The sequence below is a fragment of the Sarcophilus harrisii genome, chromosome 3 (assembly GCF_902635505.1).
Source record: "Sarcophilus harrisii chromosome 3, mSarHar1.11, whole genome shotgun sequence".
NCBI lineage: Eukaryota > Metazoa > Chordata > Mammalia > Dasyuromorphia > Dasyuridae > Sarcophilus > Sarcophilus harrisii.
Window position 1 is genome coordinate 568,680,605 of NC_045428.1, and position 27,665 is coordinate 568,708,269.

General features: G+C 39.3%; 1 protein-coding gene across 1 annotated transcript in view; it reads right to left on the reverse strand.

The window, feature by feature from the left end:
- Positions 1-21,757, reverse strand: part of FHAD1 (forkhead associated phosphopeptide binding domain 1) — a 172,121-nt gene extending 150,364 nt beyond the window's left edge. The window contains exons 1-2 of the mRNA XM_031962819.1: positions 21,651-21,757; positions 12,462-12,668 (exon numbers count right to left, since the gene is read on the reverse strand). Coding sequence (XP_031818679.1) covers positions 12,462-12,668; positions 21,651-21,743 — 300 coding nt within the window. The 5' untranslated portion in view covers positions 21,744-21,757. The remainder of the gene's footprint in view (positions 1-12,461; positions 12,669-21,650) is intronic.
- Between the last annotated feature and the right edge of the window lie 5,908 nt (positions 21,758-27,665).

Below are 27,665 nucleotides of genomic sequence, written 5' to 3' on the forward strand. Positions count from 1 at the left end.
AGAAAAAGCAAACAAATAACAAACGAAAAAAATGAAAATACTATGCTTCGATTTACATTCAATTTTCATAGTTCTGTCTCTGGATGAATGGAATATTCTTTCTAAAATGTAATGTTCTCTATTGATGTTTTCTTGGGGTCTCTGGAGGCAGTCTTTGTTTCAGTTCAGAAATCGCCACAAGTGCAGCCAGGAGTTAAAGTCCAAATCCTTTATTCTCTTTCAAAGTCTTGTCTCCTTTCCTGGGGCCTGGTTAGCTTTCTTAGAGGCCTATCTCTATCTCTCTCCTTGGTTCCAAGAACTCGAGCTCCTGCCTGCCTTCTCTGGCTTCTGAATTTCCCTGAATCCAAAGGTTTGTGCTTCAGCCCCCCGCCACCACAAAGGTGGATGATGGAATGAATCTGTCTCAGCCTCCGAGAGCTTCTAGTGCACTTGTCTACTCTGACCCTGAGAGCTTCTCCCTTATATATCCCACACTGAGTATACACCAATCATTATATCATTAGGAAACCATTATTTGTTGTAGGATTAAATCAATGCTAAACTAGATTTAACCATTGTCTCCTCAATTCCACTTAGTACCTTGTTTCAAGTTCTGGCCCATAACATCTCCTTGTAGGATTAAATCAATCATACTGAACCAGGCTAAATTAGATAACTACTGTCTCTATCAATTCCACTGATTTAGTACCTTGTAAGAATCCTTTGTTTCAAATTCAGAGTTCTGGCCCAGAACAGATGCATATGGTTTTTTCTATCTCAAATGTATTGGAATTTAGATCACGTGTTCTTAACCTGGGAACCCAAGGGACAGACTTTAGGGGGTCTATGAAGTTAAATGGGGAAAAATACTGCCCTGACCTCCATTTGAAATGTAGTACTTTCTTCAATTATTTAAAAACATTGTTCTGAGAAAGGGTCCCTTGCTTCCCCAGATTGCCAAAAGTGTGGAGAACACAAAAAACATAAAGATCCTTTAGGCTAGATTGTCTTCCAATTCCAAAGTTCTATGTTCCAAATAAATAAACAATTAGATAAATTAGATAAAGCGAAATAATATTTATAATGTGCTTTGGAAAACTTGAAGCTAGATAAATGTTATTATTATTAATGCTCTTTCAGCTCTGATATTCTGTGTTCTAAGGACTTTCAAACTTGGATGTTCTATGATTCTATTAACTTTATATAAAAGACCAAGGTACTTTAAAAAATATTTCTCCAAGAAACCCTGCTTGTCTCTCAAGAACACAGACACTTGATTTAGTCAATTGGTTGCATAATTTATGAATTGATGAGAATTAGATGATAGTGCAATTAAATTATAGGAGCAGCTGGATGGCAGAATGGATAGAGGACCAAGCCTGCAGTCAGGAATACTTCTTTTCCAGAATTAAAATCTGCCTTTAGACACCTTGTAGCTGTGTGACCCTGGACAAGTCACTTCACTCTGCCTCAGTTTCCTCATCTGTAAAATGAACTGGAGAAAGAAATGGTAACTACTCCAGGATCTCTGCCAAGAAAACCCCAAATAAGGGTGCAGAGTCACACATGACTGAAAAACAGCAACAATGAAATAGACAGAAAATGATGCAAACCAAGAAGGAGAGAGTCAAAATTCCACAAAGGGCTTGATAGACTGCATCTCCTAAGATGAAATTTTATGGGGAAAATATGGCCTTACACTTGGATTTCAAATTTTACTTCACAAGTACAAGATGGTAGGTCAAAAGTACTATGGCTAGCAGTTGGACTGAGCAAGATCTGGAGGTTTTAACAGGTTCTAAGATGAAAATGAACCAACTGTGTGATATGGCAGCCAAAGAGCTAGTATGTTCTCAGACTGCAAGAAGAGAATATTTGTTTTCAAAAAGAAAGGAAGTGTCTATGTCCTCTGCCCTCCTCAGATCTCACCTAGAACTCTTTAGTGAGTTCTTGGCACTACAATTGGGGAAGGCCACTGATGAGCACTTCCAAAGGAGAGCAATCATGTCAGAAAAGGGTCTTTTGACTATTTCTCCTTCTCCTCCTTTTCCTCTTCCTCCTCCTCTTTTTCTTCCTCCCTCCTCCTCCTCCTCGTGCTGCTGCTGCTAAAAACTAAAGTTGGTTAAAAGTGGGATAGCTTCCTTGAGATGTGATGGGTCCCCTTTGTTGAAGACTTTTACACAAAAGCTAGATGCTTCTCAATCTGTGGTGCTGAAGGGGATTCCTTTTCTGATTTGGGTTACCCCTTCCAATTCTGAAATTCTCTGATTCGGCCTCTCATCTCCAGGCTAGCACATTATCCCTAATTTTTGCCATCGCTAATAGCACCAAATGGAACTGAGGGCCATCATTTTTTTCCTTACTAGAACAGCTTCTGCCTTTCTGGACTTTGACATCCTGCACCATCCCTAACAACTTTTTCCATTTTGCTTTTCAGCTTCCTGATTTTAAATCGTCTCTCTCCATTAAATATTTCTCTAATGTGCTTAGCATACTGCCCGGCACATAGGGGGCACATTCCCTTCCCATTAGAATATAAGCTCTCTGAGGGCAGGGACTGTTTCTCTTTTTGCTCATTGGGCATGCAGTAGGCATTTCATAAATGCCTCTTAATTTATTGACTGAATTGGTTGCCATGGATTCATGATTTCATTTACATAACAGCTCCTCTGCCCCCTCCTTTAGTGCCCACACTTTCCTTTGATGGCTTGTGTTTTGTTGGTGTTCCATTTATGTTTACCATTTATTTTTAAAAGAGAAGAATATGATTCACATGTTGGTGTAATTTCTATGTTTACACCAAGAACTTCATAAAGGGAGGTCAGCAGCTCCTAATAAAGCTTGCTCTTCTGTAGCTTCCTTCTTCAAAAGTTCACAAAGCATTAAAAAAAACAACAATTACAATTTTACGGCTTGCTTATTGTGGCAAACATCATTTCTTACACATCCCAGGTCTGAGAGCAAGAAAAATGGAATGTTTTCGCCTTGTACGATGACAGCTTCTAAGATGGCAAAGCCCCAACCCATGGGCTTTTCTCCCTGCCATTCTGATTGCAAAAAGGTTTTTTTTCCATCACACAAATGCTTTGGGGAGAAAAAAATTGTGTTTTCTCCTTTATCCAAATCTGCTTGCAAAGTCCTCTTTCCCATTAGGCCCAGAGAAGTTAAACCTTAAAGAATCTGCCTAAGAGTACTGGCTCAAGATTAGGTCAACAGTTAGCTATTTCAAGGCTTCATTTATGAACTCATCAAGAACCCAAAGCTCAGAAAGAGCAAGCTTCCTTTGGGGCTACTTCCTCCCAAAATCATAGGTAAATGGGGAAAAATACTGCCCTGACCTCCATCTGAAATATGGTACTTTCGTCAACTATTTAAAAACACTGTTCTGAGAAGGGGTCCATGGGCTACCCCAGACTGCCAAAAGTGTGAAGAATACAAAAAAACCCATAAAGACTTTCTAGGTCTTTTGTTCAATAAATGGAAAAGTTTAGTTAACCACTCTACTTGTAGGGAAACAAGATTTAGATCAGGGGTCCTCAAACTTTTTAAATAGGGGCCAGTTCACTGTCCCTCAGACTGCTGGAGGGCCGGACTATGGTAGAAACAAAAACTTTGTTTTGTGGGCTTTTAAATAAAGAAACTTTATAGCCCAGGGTGAGGAGGATAAACTTCCTTAGCTGCTGCATCTGGCCCGCGGGCCGTAGTTTGAGGACCCCTGATTTTAGATAGTATTCATTCAGATTAGATAAATGATAAGAAGTTAAAAGAAGAGAGTTGGTCCTGGAAGCTCATGGACTAATCTATCCAGAAATGACAAGAAAACAAATATTTAAAGAAAAGAAAGAAACTCAAAGAAGAATATTTTGGAAGAAATTGGTTCCTCTCAGGGACACCTTGTGGAAAGAACCATATAATTAACATTAATATTTTTCTAGTTCTTGAAGGATATATTAAAAACTGGTGAATTTTATAGAATGGAGCAACATAGGTGTATAGTTCTCAACAGCAAAGTGGCAGAAGGGATGAATGAGAAATGAGAAATGGGCTGCTTCTCATCCAAGGGGCCATTTTGCACACCTGCCCAAAGACCCTAACTCTGATGTTTACCACCTTTGGGTAAGCCATTTACCCTCTCAAGGCCTCAATTTCCACTTCTGTAAAACAAAAAACAAAAACAAATGGAAGAGGGAGATGGGCTAGAGCCGTGGTTTTCAAATGCAATGCAGAAATACTTAGGAGTTCCTCCATACCTTTTCAAAAAGTCCATGAGGTCAAAATTATTTTCATAAAAATACTGAGACATTATTTGTCTATTAAGATGTTCTTTTCCCCAACTACCTGTGTGAGGCCTGATTTCTCCATATACTTCAACCAAAACAACATATTGCAACAGATTGATTGCAGCCCGAGCAGCTCTGAGGATCCAGCTGCCTTCTCTTCTGCCAGACTTTAAGGAGGTTTGCAAAATATGTAAAATAATGCTTTTCTCACTTATATTTTTGTTTGGAAAATAGTTGTTTTTATTAAAAACTTGTTTATGTTAACATTTAATGGGATTGTTACTGTTACTTAGAATGATTTTAAAAATCAATACCTTAAAATCCATAAGTTTAAATTTCTAATACTGTAAATATTGATGGATCACATTCATATACACAAAAACTCTTTAGAGATTTCTCAACCATTTTAAGAGTATAAAGGGGTCCTGGGAAAGCTAGGGGGCATCTTAGTGCACAGAGCGCTGGACCTGGAGTCAAGAAGACCTCACAAATTCCTGAATTCAAATCCAGCCTCAGACACATTAACTGTGTCTGAGCCACTTTAACTTGTTTGCCTCAATTTCATCACTTGGAGAAAGAAATGGCAAACCAGTTCAGTATCTCTGCCAAGAAAATGCCAAATGGAGTCAGAAGAGTCAGACATTGTGGCGCAATAGATAGAGCTCCAGCCCTGAAGTCGGGAGGACTTGAGTTCAAATCTGGTCTCAGACACTTAATACTTCCTAGCTTTGTGACCCTGGGCAAGTCACTTAATCCCAATTGCCTTAGCAAAAATAAATAAATAAAAAGATAAGAGTCAGACACTCCTGAAATATGATTGAACAACAATATCAGGGAAGGGAGTGAAGCTCTAACAAGTGAGTGTCTTTCTGTATCTTTCTTCTACAGGGCCCTTTTCTCTAGCTCTAGTCAGGACATTTAAAAACCCAGGACCTGTGTTTAAAGAATGTTCAGCATTTTAGATTTTTCAGTTGTGGTTCTAATTGATCGGACTCTTTAAAATTCTTAAAATACTACAAAACATCCTCAACTTAGGCCCACTTTCAGTTTTCTGCATGTGCAATTTAATTACGAATTTTAAGATGGGTAGTCTTGGGCAAGCCATACCTCTAGTCTGGGCCTCAAGGACCACATCTGTACAATGAGATGGGAGGAATTAGCTCTAAGTCTCTTCCCAGCTCTGTCATCCTGTATTCTAAAGTGCCTCACATTTCTGACTGTGTTCTAAGGGCCTTCCCTTCCAGCTCTGACATTCTAAGTTCTAAGGCCCTTCTCAGCTCTGACATTCTCTGTCCTAAGGCCCCTCTCAGCTCCTACTTTCCATATTTCAAGCTTTCTCCTAGCTCCAATATTCTGAGTTTGAAAGTCCTTTCTAGCTCTGATATATTATTTCCTAAGATCACTTTTTCAGTTCTTGCATTCGCTGTTCTGAAGTCCTATATCTAAGGCCAGGGCCACATCTAAAACCTCTGACCTCTGTGGCAAGTGGACTTCAGCTTGCTGTGGGGAAAAGATTGTGTTAGATATATTGACTCTTGGGGCAGCTGGTGGTGCAGTGGATAGAGCATCAACCCTGAAGTCAGGAGGACCTGAGTTCAATTTTGCTCTCAGACACTTAACACTTCCTAGCTGTGTGACCCTGGGCAAGTCACTTAACCCCAATGGCCTCAATACTATATATATATATATATATATATATATATATATATATATATATATTCTTGTGCATGGTTGAAGTCAAGTGTAGATAGAAATTAAGGTTTCTGAAATCGACCAATTTCCCCCCTGCCCCCCCCCAAAAAAAACCCAACCCTTTTTAACAGAAAAAGGTTGTCAGAGAGGGCAGTAAAACAGGAGAAAGAGTAGATAGGGAATTAACTGTGAGTCCTGAGACTATTTGCAGGACTGGCAAGTTGTATTTGGGGCCAGTCTTCCCACTGACCCCATGTGTCTCAGTTGGCAGAGGACCCTTGATAAGGCAGCACATTCTGGGCAGGGAGTGAAGTCCCACCTAGTTAGTGCTCCCCTGGCTCATTGCACCCCAGCCCTGATCAAGGAAGCCTTGAGAGGGACAGCTGTAGGATTCTAGAGGGATAACAGCCCAGACTGGGAGAGAGTAGAGGCACAGTGGAGGCTGACTTCTGAGATCCTGAGAGAGGAATTGTTCCCTCTCCTCTCTCCCTCCCCATCCATGAGAGCGAGGGCCCCAGTTCCAGTTACCCACACTATTTCTTGCTCTGTCTTTGGTTCTCTGAAGCTAAATTCTTTGACTTTACTAACCTAATAATAATTAGAAATATAATGAAGCTACAAAACAAGTCAAGGTTCATAAATAATAGCACTGAAGGAAACCCAAAAGCCATCTACTTCAACTAGTTTGACAGATAGAAAACCGAGGTCCAGAGGGACTAAGTGACTCAGGGGGAAAGTAATATAAGAAGGATTTGAATCAAGATCCTCAGGCTTTGAATCCAGTGCTTTTTCCATTGAGTCATCTATGTTTAGATAACAAACAGCAGGACTCTGTCCATTTGTGTGGAAACGAGAGCCATAATCTAAAAAAAAACTGTTGAATGTGCTAAGATTCACTTGTATGTGTTCTCTAGGCATGTGGTGAGTGGGATGAAGTCTGCTGCTTTTTTTTCATGAGTCCAATTATTTACTTTCCAAAATTTTGTGTTGATGCTCTAGGTTCATTTAAATCAGTGACCTTACTGAAATGGTAACTTCAGAACCATAGCACGTGAAGGAAACATAAAGATTCCGGTTCATTTAACTTTAGGTTCATTTAAATCAGTGACCTTACTGAAATGATAACTCCAGAACCACAGCACTTGAAGAAAACTCAAAGATTTGAGTTCATTTAACTCTAGGTTCATTTAAATCGGTGACCTTACTGAAATGGTTAACTCCAGAACCAGTAGTGCCACTTGGGGTAAGGGATGGAGGGAATCCCAGAATCCCATTCATTTCCCAGAATCCCATTCATTCACTAATCCTTCATCTATTTGTTCAATTATCACCTATTATGTGTTATCCATTGGTTGGCAATAAAAAGTGCCTGCCTCAAGGAGCTTATATTCTATTATATTCTCAAAGTAGGAAAGCACCTCAAAAGGGAGCTAGTTCAACCCCATATTTGAACAAGAATCCTGCCAACAGAAAACTCAATATTTTCCAAAATGATGTTTAAAACATGAGCCCAAGGGATATCTATGTGAGCAACCACATGAAAGTTGGGAAGACATCCAGGACTGGGCTGGAGCCAGCTCTTGATAAACTCAGAGCTTATTAGTAAACTTTAGTGTGAGCATTTACCCCTGTAAAACTGTCAAATATACAAATCAGGTCTTCATTTATTGTTCTGATATTTGTCCAGACTTAAGACTGGCTTTTCCCTCCTTTTGTATCCCCAAGGCATAGCACAATTTCTAGCACATAGTAGGTGCTTAATAAATGTTTATTGATTAATATATTAATGGAGAAATGTTAATATTGCAAATTAAATTTTAAAATGTGTCATATCTTGTGATGGAAAGTGCCATCCACAGAGAGAGAACTATGAAGACTGAATGTGGATCAAAGCACAATATTTTCATTTTTGTTGTTGTTGCTATTTGTGTGTTTTTTTTCCTTTCTTGTGTTTTTTCCCTTTTGATTTGATTTTTTTAATTCTTGCACAGCATGATGAATATGGAAATATATATAAAAGAATTGCACATGTTTAACTTTTATCAGATTGCTATCTTGGGGAGGAGGGTTGGGAAAAAGAGTGAGAAAAATTTGGAACACAAGATTTTGCAAACTTGTTGAAATTGAAAACTTTCTTTGCATGTATTTGGAGAAATAAATTACTATTTTAAAAGGTGTGTCATATGTACATTTCAGGAGGGCAGGGAGCCAGTTATAATACATTTACCCAATCACATTCAACATTTCTGCACAAGTCAATCGTAGGAAGGGATGGGCTTTCAGCTTTAGAGCTATGATTCTCTGAAGTGGCAAATGACTTGGATTTTAGTCCTCCTGCGGCTACCTGTGACTTTGGACAAGATCCTCCCTCTCCCCAGCTCTCAGTTTCTCTCTCAGAATAGGTGATCTCTAAGGTCCTTTCCAGCTCTGACATACTATCATGTGTGTTCTTAGGAAAGGACCTACCTAAACTACAAAGAGATTTTGTTAATTGAGTGAAACACTGAGAAATGATCAGAAGAGGGAGCTAGAGCATTATGATGCCTTCCCATCTTTGGGTAGCATTCAGAGGCACAGATTTGTGGCTGGACTTGAGAAAAAGCAAGTCCAGTTTATATAGCAAACGAACCTGAGTTAACTAACCATTGAAAGAGCCGTTAAATACAATTGATTTGTTTTTATGCAGTGTGAAAGAAAAAGGGAAAAGAATTGGCTTTGGAGTAAGAGGATCTGGCAAATTGTATATGGGGGTGATGGAGAAAGTGTGAGGATGACACTTAAGTTGTGGGTCTAAATGGGAGGATGGTGATAGCTTTACCCTTAATAAGAAAGTTAGAAGGAAAGGGGGATATTCTAGGGGAAGGAGTTGTGGTGGTGAAGATAATGAGTTCGGTTTTGGATAGACTGAGTTTAAGATATCTATCACACGCTCAGTCTAAAATATTTATTAGGAGGTGAGAGATTGGAGAGGTCAGGACTGGACAAATAAATCCAAGAATTATCTACATAGTTTTTCAGTCATGTCCTGCTTTTTGTGACCCCATTTGGGTTTTTCTTGACAAAGATAGCAAAATACCAAATAGTGGTTTGCCATTTCCTTCTCCAACTTTTTTTTTATTTTACAGATGAGGAAACTGAGGCAAACAGGGTTAAATGGTCCAGAGTCACACAGTCAGTAAGTGTCTGAGGCTAAATTTGAATTCAGGTCTTTCTGACTCAAGTTCTAGCGCTCTATCCAATGTGCCACCTAATTTCCCCTTCTGCATTGAGGTTAGAGTTTAAAACCATGGAAACTGATGAGATTGTTGAGCGAGGGAAGTAGAGAGGCGAACCCATCACAGACTTTTGGGGAATACATTTAATTAGTAGGGATGACCTCAGTGAAGCTCCAGCTCAAGAGATTGAGAAAGAACTATCTCATCTGTAGGTGTGAGAACCAAAGGAGAGAAGTGTCACAAAAACCCAGAGAGAAGAAAGAGCAAGAAGAGGGTGATTGGTGATGTCAACAGAGTCAAGAAAGATGAAGATTGATAAAAGCCCATCAGATTTAATGATGCTAACTGGTCTACAATGAAATATTTTATCTAATCTTAACCAGGTCTAATTGATTCTAATTGATTCAGCTAGATGGTGCCATAGTGCACAGAACATTGGGCTTCGTATCTGGAAGATTCATCTGCATGAGCTCAATCCAAACTCAGACACTTACTAATTATATGATTCTGGGCAAGTCACTTCACTCTGTTTGCCTCAGTTTCCTCTTCTGTAAAATGATCTGGAGAAGGAAATGGCAAACCATTCCAGTATCTCTGCCAAGAAAACCCCCGATGGGGTCATGAAGAGTTGTACAAAACTGAAATGACTCAACGATAATTCTATATGCTGTTCCGTTCTTTTTGCTTCCAGTCTCTGAGTACCTTGTGTCAATCTCTATAGCTAAGATCCTCACCTTTTACTTTACTGAGAAAACAAAAGTCATTTATTTTATGAGTTCCCCTGGTCCCCTTTTCTACATCTTACATCATCCCTCATACTCTCCCCTTTTATTCCAGTCTCTAATAAAGAAATATCCCTTTTTGTTGTCCAATGAGCTCTCTTTGCCAATACCCTTTAATTACATCACCTCCCATCTCTTCTATCTCCTCTTCTTTATTTTCAATCTTCATCTACTGTTTCTTTCCTTGCTATCTACAACCATGTACAAGTTTCCTCAATCTTTAAAATGGTTTTCCTACATCCTACTATCCTCCTTAAGTTAGAGTTCTAGGAATCTCCCTCTTAACTCAGCCAAGCTCCTTGAAAAAGCTGTGCACACCCAGAACTGAGTGTGGACCACAACCTAGCATTTTCTCACTTTCTGTTATTGTTTGCTTGCATTTTATTTTCTTTCTCAGTTTTTTTTTTCCTTCTTGATTCTATTTTTCTTGTGCAGCAAGAAAACTGCATAAATATGTATTCATATGTTGGATTTAACATATATTTTAACATATTTAATGTATTGGATGATCTGGCCATCTAAGGGAAAAGGGAGGTCAAGGAGGGGAAAATTTAGAATACAAGGTTTTGCCAGGGTCAATGTTGAAAAATTACCCATGCATATGCTTTGTAAATAAAAGGCTTTAATTAAAAAATAATTAAAAAAAAAAAAGAAAGAAAAAGCTACCCACAGTAACTGCCTCTTCTCCCTCTTCCCTGACTCAACCCTCAGCTGTCCTAAACTAAACTAAAATTGCTCTCTCCAAAGCTGCCAAGGCTCCTTCAATTGCCAACTTAATCCTCATCTTTCTTGATTTCTCAAAGTCGTTGACAGTGCTGACCCCTCTCTCCTTTTGGATAACTCTCTTCTCCAGGCTTTATCATCGCTTCCTCCTACTTCTGCTATCTGACCACCCCATTTGTGGGATAATGTGCCAATTTCTAACAGTAGGTTTATCTTCTTTTCTTGATTGGTTGATTACAGTATTCTGTAAGATGAGTGGGTGGGTGGGTGAGATTGGACTAAATGGCCTCCAAGATCTTTTCCAGCTCAGAAGCTGGGATATGTGTGCCAGTGTCTTGAGAAACTATAATGCTATTCATGAAAACCTTATCAGGTTGTGAATACTAATGGAAGGAAATATAAAGTCTTTTGCTTTGTGAACAAATTGTCTGGATCAGTGAGAAAGTGCAATCTGTCAGTTAGCCCGCGTTCATCTGCCTTCCAGTTGTCCATCTAGCCATCAAGGTCATGCACTCTAGAGGGAATACAAATATCCACCACTTCTCCCCTTCTCCCCTCCACAATACCTTTCTACTTCTTTCCCTGGGCTCAATAATCAAACCCGTAGTACCATTGTTCCTGGATAGGGTGTGTCAATTGACAATGTTATAGATCCACTCATCATCCCATGCCTTGGTGACTCCTCAGACACTCTCTTCCTTTTACACTCCTCCCATACAACTGTTGCCTTTCATTATCTCTTAGATATTTTGATTGGCAGCTAGGTGGTACATTGGAGAGAGTGCCTGTCCTGGGAGAAGGGAGACTCAATTAGATTTGGTGATCCTGAGTCCACAAGAAAGTATGTTATATAGTCTTAACCAGGGCCAGCTGGGAGAGCCACAGTGCACAAAGCACTAGATTTGGAATCAGGAAAACTCATCTTCATGGGTGCTAAGCCAGCCTCAGATACTTACTAGCTATATGACCCTGGACAAGTCATTCCACTCCATGTGCCTCAGTTTCCTCATTTGTAAAATGAACTGGAGAAGGAAACAGCCAACTCTCTAGTATCTTTGCTAAGAAAACTTCAAATGGGATCACAAAGAGTCAGACATGGCTGAAATGACTCAGTTGAGCCACTACATGGAGATTCCAGCTCCTGCTAAGTTTCATTTCACTCCTTGGACTTCTCAACAGCTAAAATGCCTCCAGGTTCAGAAAACAAACTCTTTTTACCCCCATATTCAGCCTTGAAATTCCCTTCTGCTCTGCCCCCACCTCTTTCTAATTTCATAACTATAATCAAATCAACTCTATCATTGCTCCTGGAAGAGTTGTGTAATCAACCTCTCTATGGGTCTTTTCCTCATCCCTGTAACTTTCCCAATCAAAATAATTTGGCCACTGGCCAAATTATCCTATATGCGCTGCCTCCTTTCTCTTCTTTTTTTTTTTTTTTTTTTTTTTTTTTGCTGAGGCAATTGAGATTAAGTGACTTGCCCAGGGTCACACAGGTAGGAAGTATTAAGTGTCTGAGACTAGATTTGAACTCAGGTCCTCCTGACTTTAGGGCTGGTGCTCTATCTACTTAGCCACCTAGCTGCCCCATCTTTCTCCCTCTTTTATAAGAATGCAAGTTCATTGAGAGCAGAAATTGTATTTATTTTTGTGTTTGTATTCTCACATACTTAGCAAAGTGCTTGGCACATAGTAGAGATGAATACACTTTTTTCATTCATTCGCTTATTCATCCATCCATCCATCCATCCTTCCAGTGCAAGGGGAGGAGGGGCTGAGGCAAGGCTTACTGAGGTTAGGAACTCCACGACCAGTTCATAGGTGAGCCCCCTGGATCCAAACCGCAGGACATCCCCTGGTTTCAGTTTCACCGCCACGTTCTGAATGTGGCAGTTGTTGACAAAGGTCCCACTGAGGGAATTGAAATCCTGAAGAATGAAGCTGCCTTCCTCTTCATTAAACTCAATGAGGGCATGGTGGTTATCAATATCGGGGGTCTGCAAGACAAAAATTAGGTCAGAAAACAAGAAAACCAATAATGCTGAGGGGAGGTGTGTATGTGAAGGAGAGGGGAATGGTAACAGAGCTACCAAAAACTGGGGAACCAGAAAAAGATGCAATCATAGGAGCACTTGGCCCAGAACTGGCCATCTTCTATTTTTATGGCACCATAGTATCCATCTGTGAAATGGGGATATTATTGATACTGACTTCACAGAGTGGTTGTGAGATACCAATGGAATCCTTGCATGCAAAGGGCATTACAAACCCTAAAAGTGAAACATAAATGTGATTTGGGATTATTAATATATTATAACTTGAGACAGTGGTACAGTGGAGTTCAAATATAGCCCCAAACTTCATAGCAGTATGATATTGATCAAGTCATTTAACCCTGTTTGCCTCAATTTCCTTATCTGAAAAATGAGCTGGAGAAAGAAATGGCAAACCACTCAGTATCTCTGCCAAGAAAAACCCAAAGGGGATGAGGAAGAGTCAGAGTGAAAGAACAATCACCTGGCACAGTTTCAGGTACATATGAGGTGGTTAATAAATGCTGGTGGGTTAATTGAATAGTGTCTGGTATCAATCATAGAGTTAAAGCTGGAAGGGACCATCTCAAGAAAATGAAGTCCAGGGAGCTTAATGACTTGCTCAGTGATTTGAGCCCTGATCCTCTGGACCAAGGCTATAGCACACTTTCTGTGTGACAAACTATGTCTGTCTATAAATAAGCACACAGCAGGTGTTTAGTAAGTGTTTGTTGATGGATCATTATAATAAACATTAATGTGGCTGTCTAGAATGGGGAATGGGGACAGGAGATGTGGGTTCTGGTCTCTGGCTCTGAATCTGATTCATTAGGTGAATCTGGAGATTTACTCTCTCCTCATCTGTTAGAGAAGAGGATTAGGCTAAAACCATTTTCTAGTTCTAAACCATGTGATCTAGGGTTTCCTTCTATCCATCCAGGTTCCAAAGCCTTTCCCAAGTCTAATATTTTCTGTCCAAAAGTCCTTTTCCTCTAAAATTCTATGTTTTAGGTATCTCTCCAGCTTTGCTGATGTTCTATAGCCTAACTCTGCTAACAGTCTGTGTTTGGGGGCTTCGTTTCTGCCAAAATTCTGTGTTCTAGCTCTGTTGACATTCTGTGTTCTAGGGGCTTCTTCATCTCTGCTGACATTTTGCATTCTAACTCTGCTAACATTCTGTGTTCTAGGTTTCATCTGTATTCTAAAGCACTCTGGAGTAAGGAACTCTCCAACTCCCACCTAGACTAAACATTTATAAGCTCTGTATGTATACACACACACACACACACACACACACACACACACACATATATATATATATATATATATATATACACATACACACATTTATATGTAAATAGATAGATAGATATAGATATAGATATTATTCAAGCCTCCTAACCATGTGGAGCTTTGGTTTTTCCTTTCTGAAATGGAGATAATTTTCCCGCCCATAGAACCCCTCTTGTGGGGTGGCCTTGGGGCTCCGATGAGATCATGTCTGTACAGTGTATTTTGCAAGGCTTCAGGGCTATAAAAATGCCAGCTCTTGTTATCATTAAGGTCCCTTCCCCCTTGGACATTTCTTATTCCAAGCTCCCTTTCCAGCTCCGACATTCTATGCCCCAAGGGCCTCTCCAAATCTAATGTTCTTTGATTCCAAATGGACATTTTGAGCAGGTGCCAGTGAATGAGAGAACACAGACTCTTAGCCAGAAAACCAGGAATCACTTTATGAAAAGAAGGAAAAGCTCAGATTCAATTTGAAGCAGCTTGGGAGAGAGAACAGCTAGGTGGAACAGTGGATGGATCGCTGGTAGTCAGGAGTACCTGAGTTCAAATTTGAGCTTAGACACTTCCTAGTTATATAAGCTGGTCAAGTCACTTCATTCTGTTTGCCTCAGTTTCCCCATCTATAAAATAAGCCAGAGAAGGAAATGATAGTGTACTCCTGTATCTCTGCCAAGAAAAACCCAAATAGGGTCATGAAGAGTCAGATATCACCAAAATGACTGAACAGCAACAGAACAGAGGAAAGCGACTGATTTCTTCAAAGGATATGGATTGAAATTTTGCCTCTGGATGCTAACTATCTATGGGAATCTTGAGCAGGCCCCTTATTCTCCTGGGCCTTCAATTCCCTCATTGTATAACACTGGAGTCTTGGATTGAGTGGCCTCTGAAACCCCTTTCGGCCCTGGATTGTGGATCCCATGACCTAACCTTGGAGAGGGAGCATTGAGTGATGGGTTTCATGGATTAGTCTTTCAATTCTAGTGACTTCCACATGGAACCGATACCCCTAGCAGGCTGTGCTTATTTATATCTTGGCTTTTGCAGTATTTTTATTTGAAGGAGAATATTTAATGTGTGTAAATAAAAAAAAAGAACTTCCTTTCTTTGGGAAAATGGATGTTTAGCATCTATTCCAGGATGAGTAAAGGGAAGTCTTATATCTTGATTTCTCTGCACATTCTCATGATGCTATGGGTTCTTAACCTGGGGGTCCATGGATTTCCCACAGATTTCAGGGGATGCATGAGGTTTTTTTGCACTAAATAGTATTTTTCCTAATTACACATAAAGATAGTTTTCAATGTTCAGTTTTGTAAGATGTTGAATTTCAAATTTTTCTCCCTCTTTCTATTCCTCCCCCCTTCCTAAAATGGCAGGCAATCTGATATAGGTTATACATATGCAATCATGTTAAATGTATTTCCCACTAGTCATGTTGTGAAAGAAAAACTGGAACAAAAGGGGAAAAAAACCACAGGGGGAAAAAAAAAGAAAGTGAAAATGGTATGCTTCGATCTGCCTTCAGACTCCAAAATTCTTTCTCTGGATGTGGATGGCATTGTCTATCATGGGGCTTTTGGAATTGTCTTGGATCATTGTATTGCTGAGAAGAACTAAAACATAGTTGATCATCAGGGGGTATGAATTTAAAAAATATTTTGATACCTTTATTTCAATATAATTGGTTTCTTTATACATTTGATGCTTTTCAAAACAATTTTTCTGAGGAGGGGGTGCATGGGCTTCAGCAGATACTGCCAAAGGAAGGTTCCTTGACACAAAAAAGACTTTCTATGCTAGGGGAAAGCACTCAGTTTGGGAACAGAGGTGTATATTTAGAAACTCCAAATCTGAGTCTTCCATTCTTGGTTTTCAGGATTGTCTCTGGAGGGATGGGGAAGTGGGGCCTTGGGAACCATGACTTCAACATCCTAGGGAACTCCCGGTGTCAAAACTCCCTCCCCCAAACACTAAAACTTCTCTGCCACCAACCACCCACCACCATCCCAGCTGGAATTTCTGGAATACTTTTGGTTTTGCAAAATGACTTACATATCTTATCTCATCTGATCTCATTCTCATTTTAAAGAGTTACCTGGAAAGTTCTGCCTATTGAAGAATTTATCTGGAAATTGGAGATGATACTTCCTTAGGGGACCCTTCTATGTAGCATGCATGTTTGCCTGTTGGGTACCTAAGAGTGAGCACCAGTTTTCGCTTAGCTCAGTCTTGGAAGTATTGGGCAACATCCTGCCCAAGGTCGATGGCTGAGCCAATCGGTAGCTGATGTAGTAAAGAAGATGGGTCCCAAGCTTGCTCCTCACTCCCATAGCAATGGGGATTAGACAGCTAAAGCTAGAAGACCAACGTCAACTGCCTTCTCCTTTCTTCTCCCTGCACTAAGACGGCTACAGTCACACCTGTATCCCTGAGCCTTAAGCTTCTGATCTTCCCTTATAGATAAAAGACACCAGCAATAAAGACTCTTCCTGTATGGCTCCAGACACAATGGAATAAGTCACAAAACCAAATTATCATGAACCACTTTCCTATCAGGACCCCTAGCACTGATTAAACAGTTCTCTGAAGGGCACCAGAATTTCATTTCCTGAAAGTTATGGTCACGTATTCCCTGGAGACACAATATTTTAGCAAGGATAGATGCCCTGCATATCCCTGCTCTAAAAGGTACTATTTGGTTCTGTCTCTTCTAAAACTGCCAAACTAGTTCTCTGGAATACATGGGAAGGATGCCAAAGGGGCTTTTCAGTATCTTTATCCTGTTAAAAATGATTGAGGCTCTCTCCAAAGCATTTTTGTTTATTTGGATTATATTTATAGACATTTACCATATTGGAAATAAAAACTATTCTTGAATTTGTTGACCCTCTAAAAGGGTTTCAGAGATCCCCAGGATTCTCTAGACCATACTTTGAGAACCATTGATTTAGACAATAATTTTAAAACCTTTCTAATAACTCAAACCATGGTCTGTAGCATTTGCTAATTTCTGAGGTGTAAATTATCACAATGAAAATTTAACAAACAGCTTTTCTGAGCCTTCAGAATACTTGAGTAGGCTCCTAGTTATCCATGCAAGAAAAATAAAACAATATGGGATTAAAGAGAAGCCCAAATACAGACTCCTCCCCCAAAGATTTCCCTGTCCTAGGTGGAAGTGAACTCGCTTTCATTGGATCATTTAGTATTTGGTTTTTCTTTTATGCCTTTTATATAGAGTGGCTAGATGGCATAGTAGATAGAGCACCAGGTGCTCTGGGCTGGTGACTTGCCTAGGGTCACACACAAGACCTAAGTTCAAATCCAATCTCAGACACGTAGTAGTGTACAAGCCAATTCCTCTCGTGTGCCTCAGTTTCCTCATCTGTAAAATGAGCTGGAGAAGAAAGTGACAAACCACTCTAGTATCTTTGTCATGAGAACCCCAAATGGGGTCATAGAGTCAAACATGACTGAATAATAACAAACTTCCTTTTATGAACTCAGCATATTCCAATTTGTATTCTGCTTATCTGTGTTCATATCTATCACATTTATCACACAAAGTCCTTGAAAGGAAGCATGACTATTTGTATGAATACAAGATGACAAGCAAATGATGTAATGGAAAGAATTCAAATTCTGATTTGAAAGCAGGAAAGAATTCAAGCTCTGATTTGGAATCAGGAAAGATTTGTAATGAGGGATTTTGGGCATCTGAGTCTCAGTTTCCTCATCTGTAAAATGAAGATAGTAACTTGTGCTGTAACTCCCTCTCAGAGCTCTGTTGTGAGAATCAGATGACATAACTTTTTTTTAATTAAAGCTTTTTATTTTCAAAATATATATATGGATAATTTTCAACATTCACCCTTACAAAATCTTGTGTTCTAAATTTTTCTTCCTTTCCCCTATACCCTCCCCTAGACAGTAAGTAATCCAATATATATTAAATGTGTGCAATTCTTCTATATGTATCTCCACATTTATCCTGCTGCACAAGAAAAATCAGATCAAAAAGGAAAAAAAATGAAAAAGAAAACAAGATGCAAGCGAACAACAAAAAGAATTGTTGTGATCCACACTCAGTTCCCACAGTCCTTTTTCTGGGTGCAGATGGCTCTTTTTATCACAAGATCATTAGAACTGGCCTGAATCATGAGATCACGTTTGTAAAGCGTTTTGTAAGCCTTAAGTTGCTATACAGATACATACAGCTATTTTTATGACAATAATAATACTATCCAGAGCTGGTGGGGTACAGTAGATAAAGTGATGACTGGAATGCAAAAGACCTGACCTCAGAAAGTTATTAGCTAAATGATCACGGGCAAGTCATTTTAACTTGGGTATCATATTCCTCATCTATAAAATGAGGCAATGGGACCAAATGCCCCGCTAAGATGCTTTCCAGCCTTCTCTACAATATAGCCCAAGAGAAAACATATTGTATCTCCAAGCAGAAGACCTGAGTTCAAATACTGCCTCTGATGCTGACTCCCTATATGATCTTGAGAAAGTAAAAACTTCCCTGAGCCTTGGTTTCTTCATCTTTAAATAATAGAGTTGGACTAGCTGGCCTCTCAGTTCCCTTCCAATTCTATGATTTAATGAGTAAATTGTAATCAGGTTGTGATCTGTGTCAGAGGAGAGAATAAGTCTGATCAAGTCCACAAGCATCTTTAAGGACTTCCTTTGTGCTGGACAGTTCTAAGGGGTGGCAATACAAGAAAAAGCCAAAAAAAAAAACAAACAAAAAAAACCAAACAAACCCCAAATAAACAAATGCCAAAACCCAAACCAAATTAATAGTATTATTATGGAGACAAAATCTGAACAGCTATATGCAGAAAACATATATCTATATCTATATCTATACACATGTATGTGTATGTATGTATATATATGATAGACTAGAGATAATAGAAAGAAGAAAGCTATCAGCAAAAGAGACAAAGACAGACAGACACAGACAGAAACAGACAGAAACAGAGAGAAAGAGCAAGAGAGAGACAGAGATACAGACAGCAAGAAACAGAGAAAGAGAGAGACAGAGATGACAGAGATAGAGACAAGGACAGAGAAGGAGGATTCTTATAAACTAACACATCAGCTGGTTGGGCTCCTCTCCTCCAGAAACTGCTCTGGAGAAACAAAAACAAAAATGAACCTGTTCTTGCCCTCAAAAAGCTTTCTTTCTCTCAAGGGAGACTTTACTGAATTTTACTGAAATCTATATAAGGTACCTTTCACCTGGCTCTTCTAAAAGGAGCAAGAGAACCCTGAAGGAAATACAGCCACTAATTTGCCAAACAAACCCACTGTTGTGAACAGCATCTTCTTTTTCCAATCCATTTCCACTTCGAGAAAAGATCTGTCCCAGGGCGGACCTGTGAGGCTATTAATACTCTCCTTGGAAGATATTTGAAAAGAAAAACACTGTCTAGAATCAAGAAGTCCATGTCACATCTATCACCATCTGCCTCCTTCCAAAAATGCAAACTAACCTTTTTCTTGAAGCAGTGTTTTTGTAGCTGGTGCTGGCCTTTGCTTCCCACACTCAAAACATGGGGCCGTGTGCTGTTTTATCTTTTCATGTACTGAGTACGTCTCAATTTCCCATGTTTAGTGTAAAGATTTTCCCTAATAGCTGCCATTTCAAAACATCTCATTAACATCCCTAGGTGGCTGCCACCATCCTGAATGCCCCTGAGATTTCGCCGCCGTCACCATCTCCTAAGCGACAAGTGACTAATCTTTATTTTTCAAGAGGGGTATAGCTCCCCAGTCTGGTCTACCATTTTACTTAAAAACTATCACCTGCTATGAAAAGGAGAAAAGACAAAAATTGCTCCCTCATTTCTTTTCTTTTCTTTTCTTTTTTTTAATAGAACACTCCTTTTAAAAAATTTTGTTCTGGAATGCATCACTGCCTGTTTAACTGGTTCTTGTTATTGGAACCCTCTTGGAAATGAGATAGCTTTTCCCTGAGGTTCTTTTAATACTTTAGAAACTAGAAATAAGAGAGGCAGTCTTGGAATAGGTATAGATATGAATAGACAGCTGTTGTGAAGTCAGGAAGGCCCTGAGTTTTAATTCTGCTCATAATACTGGCTGCAGACTCTGAATGTAATCACTTACCCTCTCAACACCTCTGAATGGTCTCTAACAGAAAAGCACAGAGATAAAATGCAGATCTGCAGTGACTGAGAAAATTCCCAACTCCAGAATTCCCTAAGACCAATGAAATAAAAAAAAAAAATCTGAACTCCCTATCTCCCTATAATCAACGAGGCATCATGGGATGATAGAATGAGAAATGGACTTAAAAGTCAGAAGACCTGGATTAAAGTATCTTTTCTTACAAACTATGGAAACTTGAATAAGGCTCAATCCAATTTAGCCTCATTTTCTTTATCTGTAAAATGGGTATCATATTATTTTATACTATATTATATCATGTCATAAAATATATTATGTTGTATCATATATCATATATATTTATAATATATATGTTGGCATATCTATGTAGCATTTGTATAAATGCTTTAAGATTTACAAAGCCTTCCTCTCATTTGATCCTCAGAAAAACCCTGGGAAGTAGGTGCTATGATTATCCCCATTTTATAGATGAGGAAAGTGAACAGGATGCATTCCAACCTCCTATGGTTGTTGTGGGAAAATGTTTTATAGGCTTTTTAAGGTACCACAGGCATGTGAATTATTATAAATAAAACAAGATGGATCCGTTTTTGGCTCCAATCTGTAAGGAATAAATCTCTATACTAGTTAAGATTATGGAGATAGTGGGTAAAGGTGCATTGTTATTTTTGCAAGGCAATTGGGTTAAGTGTCTTGTTCAGGGTGACACAGATAGTAAGTGTCTGAGGCTGGAGTTGAACTCACATCCTCCTGATTCCTGGTGCTCTGTACCACCTTGCTGCCCCAGGAATGGTGCTTCCAAAAAAAATAAATTTAGGAAAAGTGAATAGATCAAAGCAACTGAGAGGCAGTGAATTATAGTGGGAAGAACATTGGATTTGGAGTGAAGGAACCTGTGTTCAGATTTCAGATTTGCCTCTTCCTAGCTATGGCGTCTTGGATGATAAATTGACCCAATTGGTCCTTTTCTGGGCCTTAGTTTCTTTATCCAAAAAGTGAGTTTGGATTTAATGTCTTCTACGGTCTCCCATTGGCCAAGGTTCTTCAGTAGCCCGAGGGATCCATTTGGGGTCAGAGAGCCAGTGCTTAAACCTCAATTCTAGCTTAATCCAAATCCTTGACTGTCTCTCATTCAGTCTCTGCTATAAAATGAAGAGTTTAGAACCGACCCTCACTAAGGTTTCTTCCAGTTCTAAATCTATGAGAATCCAAGGTCTCCATATTGATTAAATCAAAGGCCCCAATCTCCCCTATTCTCCATCCAAGCTCACATAACTTACTAATATAATGGAGGACTAATGACTTGGCCCCTATTGGCCAGGCTACCCATCACAATCAGAAAAGATGCAAATGTTCTAATTAGAAACGGTTAAATTCAGGAATTAATTAGTAGGTTAGGGACTAAATCCCTAAAGGAAAGGGGTTATTTCTAAGGGAATATATACTATATGGAAACTTTTTTGGAGGTGGGTGGGAAGGGGATCTTACCTTTAAAACAATGTCAGAATTTTCATGCCTTCCAATGGTAGTATATTTTCTCAGGAAAATAAAGCCTTCGGAACATTTTAAAAAAGCTTTCATGATTGCTGTTCTTCCTACAAAATTTTCATTAAAAAATTAATTTAGTTAGGAAAAAAAGAAGTCTTGAAATTACTCAGTAATATACTACTTGGGCCAAATGGAAGCTAATGTACAGTAATATTTATGAGTCTAGACCAGAGTTTAATATTTGTTGAAGTTGTTAAGGAAGGGGGAATTTGTGACTTGGCTATTCTTGGTATAATATAAGATAAGGGCAGAGGTACTCAAAATGTGGTCTATAGACCTCTGGCAGTCCCTGAAATCCTTTAAGAGGTTCTTAGAGGTCTTAACTAATTTTGTAATAATTTGATTTGAGTCATTTTTTGATTGTATCTGATTCTTTGTAACCACATTTTGGGCTTTTCTTGGCAAAGATATTGGAGTGGCTTGCCATTTCTTTCTCCATCCCAGTTTTACAGGTCAAGAAACTGAGGCACTTTTAAGTGACACGCCCAGGATCACTGAGCTAATAAGTGTTTGAGGCTAGATTGGAACTCCTGACTCCAGGCCTGGCACTCTATTCATTGCAACATGAAATTGGTCTTAATGATAATATCCTTTATTATTATTACTTATGTATTATTATAAATACATTATCTATTAAAATCCTTTTGCCCTTTTCAGCTGGCTATCTGGATGAGTTCAGATTTTCCTCTTATACTTCAGCCAAAATAATCTATTACAACATTTTGAAAAGAGAAGCAGATTAGAGAATCCAGCTGGTTTTTAAGTCAATTATGAGATAAATCAATAAAATATTTATTAAGCACCTACTCTGTGCCAGACAACATGGCTAAGCTGTCAGAAATACAAAATAAAACAAACAAACAAAAAAAAAAACAGTTCCTGCCCTTACAATCTACTGAAGGAGACAACATGTAAACAAATACATGTGTGTATATACATATATAAAGCAAATACAGGAAAAATGTATGATAATTAACAGAGGGAAGGCCCTAGAATTAAAAGGGATCGGGGAAGACTTCCTGTGGAAGATGGGATTTTAGTTAGGACTTAAAGGAAGCCAGGGGCAGCTACATGACACTGTGGATAGAACGCTGGGTCTGAAGACAGAGTCCTGACTTCAAATCTTGTCCTAGACACTTATTCTTACTAGCTGTGTGATCTTGGGCAAATTATTTAACTTTGATTTCCTCCAAATAAAATTAATGAGAGAGAAGGTAGGAGGAGAGGGAAGCTTTGAGTCAAGTCACTAAACTTTGATTTCCTCCAAAAAGAAAAAATAATAATAGAGAAGGTAGGAGGAGAGAGAAGCTTTATGGGGAAAGCTAATGAGTTCTATTTTGGACATGTTAAGTTTAAGATGTCTATTGGACATCTAGGTGTCCCAGTAGATAGTAGTGCCAGGTTTAGAGCTAGGAAGAATTACCTTCCGGAGTTTAAATCCGGCTTCAGACTAGCTGGGCAAGTCACTTAATCCTGTTTGCCTCAGGTTCCTCATCTGTCAAATGAACTGAAGGAAGAAATGACCAACCACTTTAGTATCTTTCCTGAGAAAACCCCAAATGGGTCAGGAAGAGTCAGCCATGACTGAACAACAAAATTAAGCACCTAGATTTGAAAAGATCCTATTCCCCAGTAGAATGCACATTCTTTGAGGGGAGAGACATGTTCCACGAGGCTTTGTTTAGGGCTATTTGACTGTATTGAATTCTATACTTCAGAATGTTCTCAAACTTCATGTTCCTCATTATTAGGGCTTTTCAAACAATACACTAAAATTCATATTTTAATTGAAGCTGAAGGATGCTAGTTCTTCAATTCATTTGGTTTGATTCCCCATTGTGAAATTTCCTAGCTTTATGACAATGAATCTCAGCCTTTCTGAGCTTGATCAAGGCTCTCAGAATTTTAGGACTAAGTTTCTGTAACTTCTGAAGTGCCTTTCTTTAATCCTTAAGACTGAATGATGGTCAGGATTATGCTGTTCATTGCCACATGCTAGAAATCCAAGCGTGAGAAAGGGAGAAGTGACAGCTAACCAGGATCAAAGAAAAAAAACGGCAGTGTCTGATGTTATCTTTCTATAGCTTGCCTCTGAAATGCCCATTAAAATCAATCCCCAATCCATGCTTCTGAAGTAAACCTGATTTCTATTTTTTCAGTGCAAATCCTGGATTCTACATTTGCTGAAAATCCAATGTTCCCATGGGGTTTCTCCCCTTTACTGTTCTATTGAAAGGGAAGTAGGGAAGCTAGGTGGGGCAGTGGATAGAGCACCAGCCCTGAAGTCAGGAGAACTCAGTTCAAATCTGGTCTCAGACACTTAACACTTCCTGGCTGTGGGATCCTGGGCAAATCACTTAAGCCCAATTGCCTCAGCAAAAAAAAAAAAGAAAAGAAAAGAAAAAAAGAAAAAGAAAAAAAGAAAAAGAAAAAAAGAAAAAGAAAGAAAGAGAAGTATAATTATGTAGTGGGCTGTATAGAGTGCCAGCCTTCAGCACAGGAAGATGGCACTTTGGACCTTGCTTCTGACACATGCCAGCTGTGTGAAGATGGGAAATTGGTTTAACTTCACTAGGGTAGAGGGGAAAGAATAGTACATTTAAAGTCAAATACTTGTTACTTATTGCTTATGTGACCCTGAGCAATAATAATAATAATAATTAATAATAACTAGCCTTTATACAGTGCTTCAAGATTCACAAGGCACATCAAAATTTTCTCATTTGATCCTCACAACAACTCTGGGAGGCAGATGCTATTATTATCTCCATTTTACTGATGAGTTCATGGAGGCAAACAGAGATTTAATGATTGTCCAGATTCACACAGTTAGTAAGTGTCTATTCCGGTGTTCCTAACTCCAGGACTTAATTCCTAATTCCAATAGTTCTATGGACTATACCACCAAGGAGTCAAAGATCTGGGTTCAGATCCCAGTAAATTATTTCAACTCTCTCTCTATTAATCTCATCTATATTATAGATGAGGGGGTTAGACTAGATCCCAGCTTCTTAAACTATGGGTCATGGCACCAGATGGGATCTCATAATTGAATGTAGGTATCATGAAATCATAGTTTATTATGAGTAAATATTTGATTTGTATACCTATTTTATATACCTAGATACCCAGGGTCAAATAAAAGTTTCTAAGGCAAAAAGAGAGTGGAAAAAGCCCTGGTCTAGATGACCCTGAAAGGATCTTATGGGGATCTATGATTTATAATCTCCACATGCTAAGCTACTCTATGACTATAAGTGGTCCAATGGAACATATGTTGGAATTAGGGTGAGATGCTCGGGTTCGAACACTGATTACAATCAAGTTACGCTTTATAGTGTCTGGCACAAAGTTGGAGAAGGAATTGGCAATTCCAAGAGTTTTCTCTCATGATCCCAAGTGGGATCTGGAAAAATTGGACTGGAATTGGAAAAAAACTAAACCAAAAATCTGGTACAGAGTAAGTATTTAATAAATTCTAGGAAAGGAAATGGAACTTGACTCAGAAGCATTTGGTCCAGTCAAAATCCTCAACTGTAAAAATAGAGTTTGGGAAGTGAGGTTATTCAGCTTTGGGCCTGGAGTCGGAAAGACCTGAGTTCAAATCCAACTTCAGACACTACTAGCCGTGTGACTCTGGACAAGTCACCTAGTCCTGTTTGCCTCAGTTTCTTCGTCTGTCAAATGAGCTGGAGAAAAAAAAGGCAAATCATTGCAGCACCTTTGCCAAGAAAACCCCAAATAGGGTCACAAAGATCCAGACAATGACTAAATATTTACAACAAAAATGAATCTTGACTAATGAAAAAAATCACTCAGTAAGTGTCTTAGAAATGAGTTGTCCAAACTATTAATAGGTTGGAATTCTGTTTTGTATTGAGCAATAGCCTACCTCAAAATATTGTGAAATAGAATACATAAACCAAATATTGTTTGCCAGTTTTTACCTAAAGACAACAAATGGAAATAGTTTTTAACACAAATTATCTTCCAGACCATATGGCCCACTTGCTATGCCAAGCCAAGTGAATGGATTCATTTCACATTTCCCCAGAAGGGGACTAAAGAGGTGTTATTTAATTTCCAAACAGTCAAGCTTGTTTTCAAGGAAGGATGAAAGAAAAGAAAAATACAGTAATTTAAGCACAGATTGAGGCTGAAGGTAAACAACCCAGAATGAGAAGCCCTTGAATCCTATCAACTACACAATGCAAACTTTACACCCGTCTCCCATGGGTACTGTATCTGGAGCAGGTAGGTGCTTAGTAATAAATGTTTGCTAATGTCAAACATTCAAGTTAGCAAACATTTATTAAACATACACTATATACACTGAGTTCAAATTCTGTTTCTCTCCTCCTCCCCCTGTATATACTGGCTTAGGTGATGATGGATGGAACATATCTTCTCAGTGCCCCCAGGGTGACTCTCTAAAATTATACATCACAGAAGAGCTGCTGATCTTTGTTGTTGGAGCACAGAATATACAACTATAAATTCCCAGCTGAAAAAATAACCTTAAGGATCATTTAGGCCAACTCCCTTATTTTACAGTTGAGAAAACTGAGGCCCAGGAAGGAGAAATCCTTTGTTCAACTAGCAAGGAGGCAGAGCTGGGATTTTGAATCCAGTGTCTCCAAATCTAGCACTAGTACAAAGAGTTTTTCTGTTTAAATCCAGGATCCCAAAAAATCTCCTTCCCCTTCCTCTATCACCTCTCAAATTGGGCATTCTACTAGGTCTGGGGAACATAAAGATGGAAAATGATAAAATGCTTGCCTCCCAAAAGCTTAGAGTCTAACATCTCTACCTTGATCATTTTCATTTCATATTGACTATATTTTATCTGTTTAGAGTTTGTATTTTCTCCTCCAGTAAACTCTGAGCTCCAGAATGATAGGAACTGATTTGTGCCTTTCTTTGTATCCCCAGCACTTAGCACAGTGCCTGGCACATAGTAGGTGCTTAATAAATATTGCTTATTTGCTCATTGTCTTCTCTATTAGAATGTAAGCTCTTTCAGGGAAGAAAGGCTGGCTTTCCCCTTCTTTGTATCCCCAGCACTTAGCACAGTGCCTGGCACATAGTAGGTGCTTAATAAATATTGCTTATTTATTCATTATCTTCTCTATTAGAATGTAAGCTCTTTGAGGGAAGGAAAACTGGCTTGTCTTTCTTTGTATCTCCAGCACAGTGCCTGGCACATAGTAGGTGCTTAATAAATATTGCTTATTTATTCATTATCTTCTCTATTAGAATATAAGTTCTTTGAGGGAAGGAAAACTGGCTTTGTTTTTCTTTGTATCTCCAGCACAGTGCCTGGCACATAGTAGGTGCTTAATAAATGTTGCTTAATTATTCACTATCTCCTCCATTAGAATGTAAGGTTTTTGAGGGAAGGAAAGCTGGCTTTTCCCTTCTTTGTATCCCCAGCCCTTAGCACAGTGCCTGGCACATAGTAGGTGCTTAATAAATGTTGCTTTATTATTCATCAACTCCTCCATTAGAGTGTAAGCTCTTTGAGGGAAGGAAAGCTGGTTTTGCCTTTCTTTGTAATCCCAGCATTTAGCACAGTGCCTGGCACATAGTAGGTGCTTAGTAGACGTTTATTGACCGACTGACAGAGAATGACAGGGAAGAATGAATGAATGAATCAAATTTCGGGCGGATGGGAAACACCGGTCCTATTTGGCCAAAGATTAAGCTTCCCGCTGCAGGGTCCGTCGGAGAACGCCGGCAAGCCCCGAGCCGCGGGGGGAGGTGGGACTGGGTTGGGGTGCTGGGGATCCTCCGTGTGTACGGAAGGGCCCGGACCTGGTCGGGGTGCAGGGGCCCCCGAGGGGTGGACCGGGCCTCTCTTCTCCGACGCTTCCTGCGCCCCTTCCAGCCCTCCTTTCCCCTCCCCCGTCCGCCCTCTACTCACGGGGCTGGAGGAGGCGTCTCACCCTCCGTGGA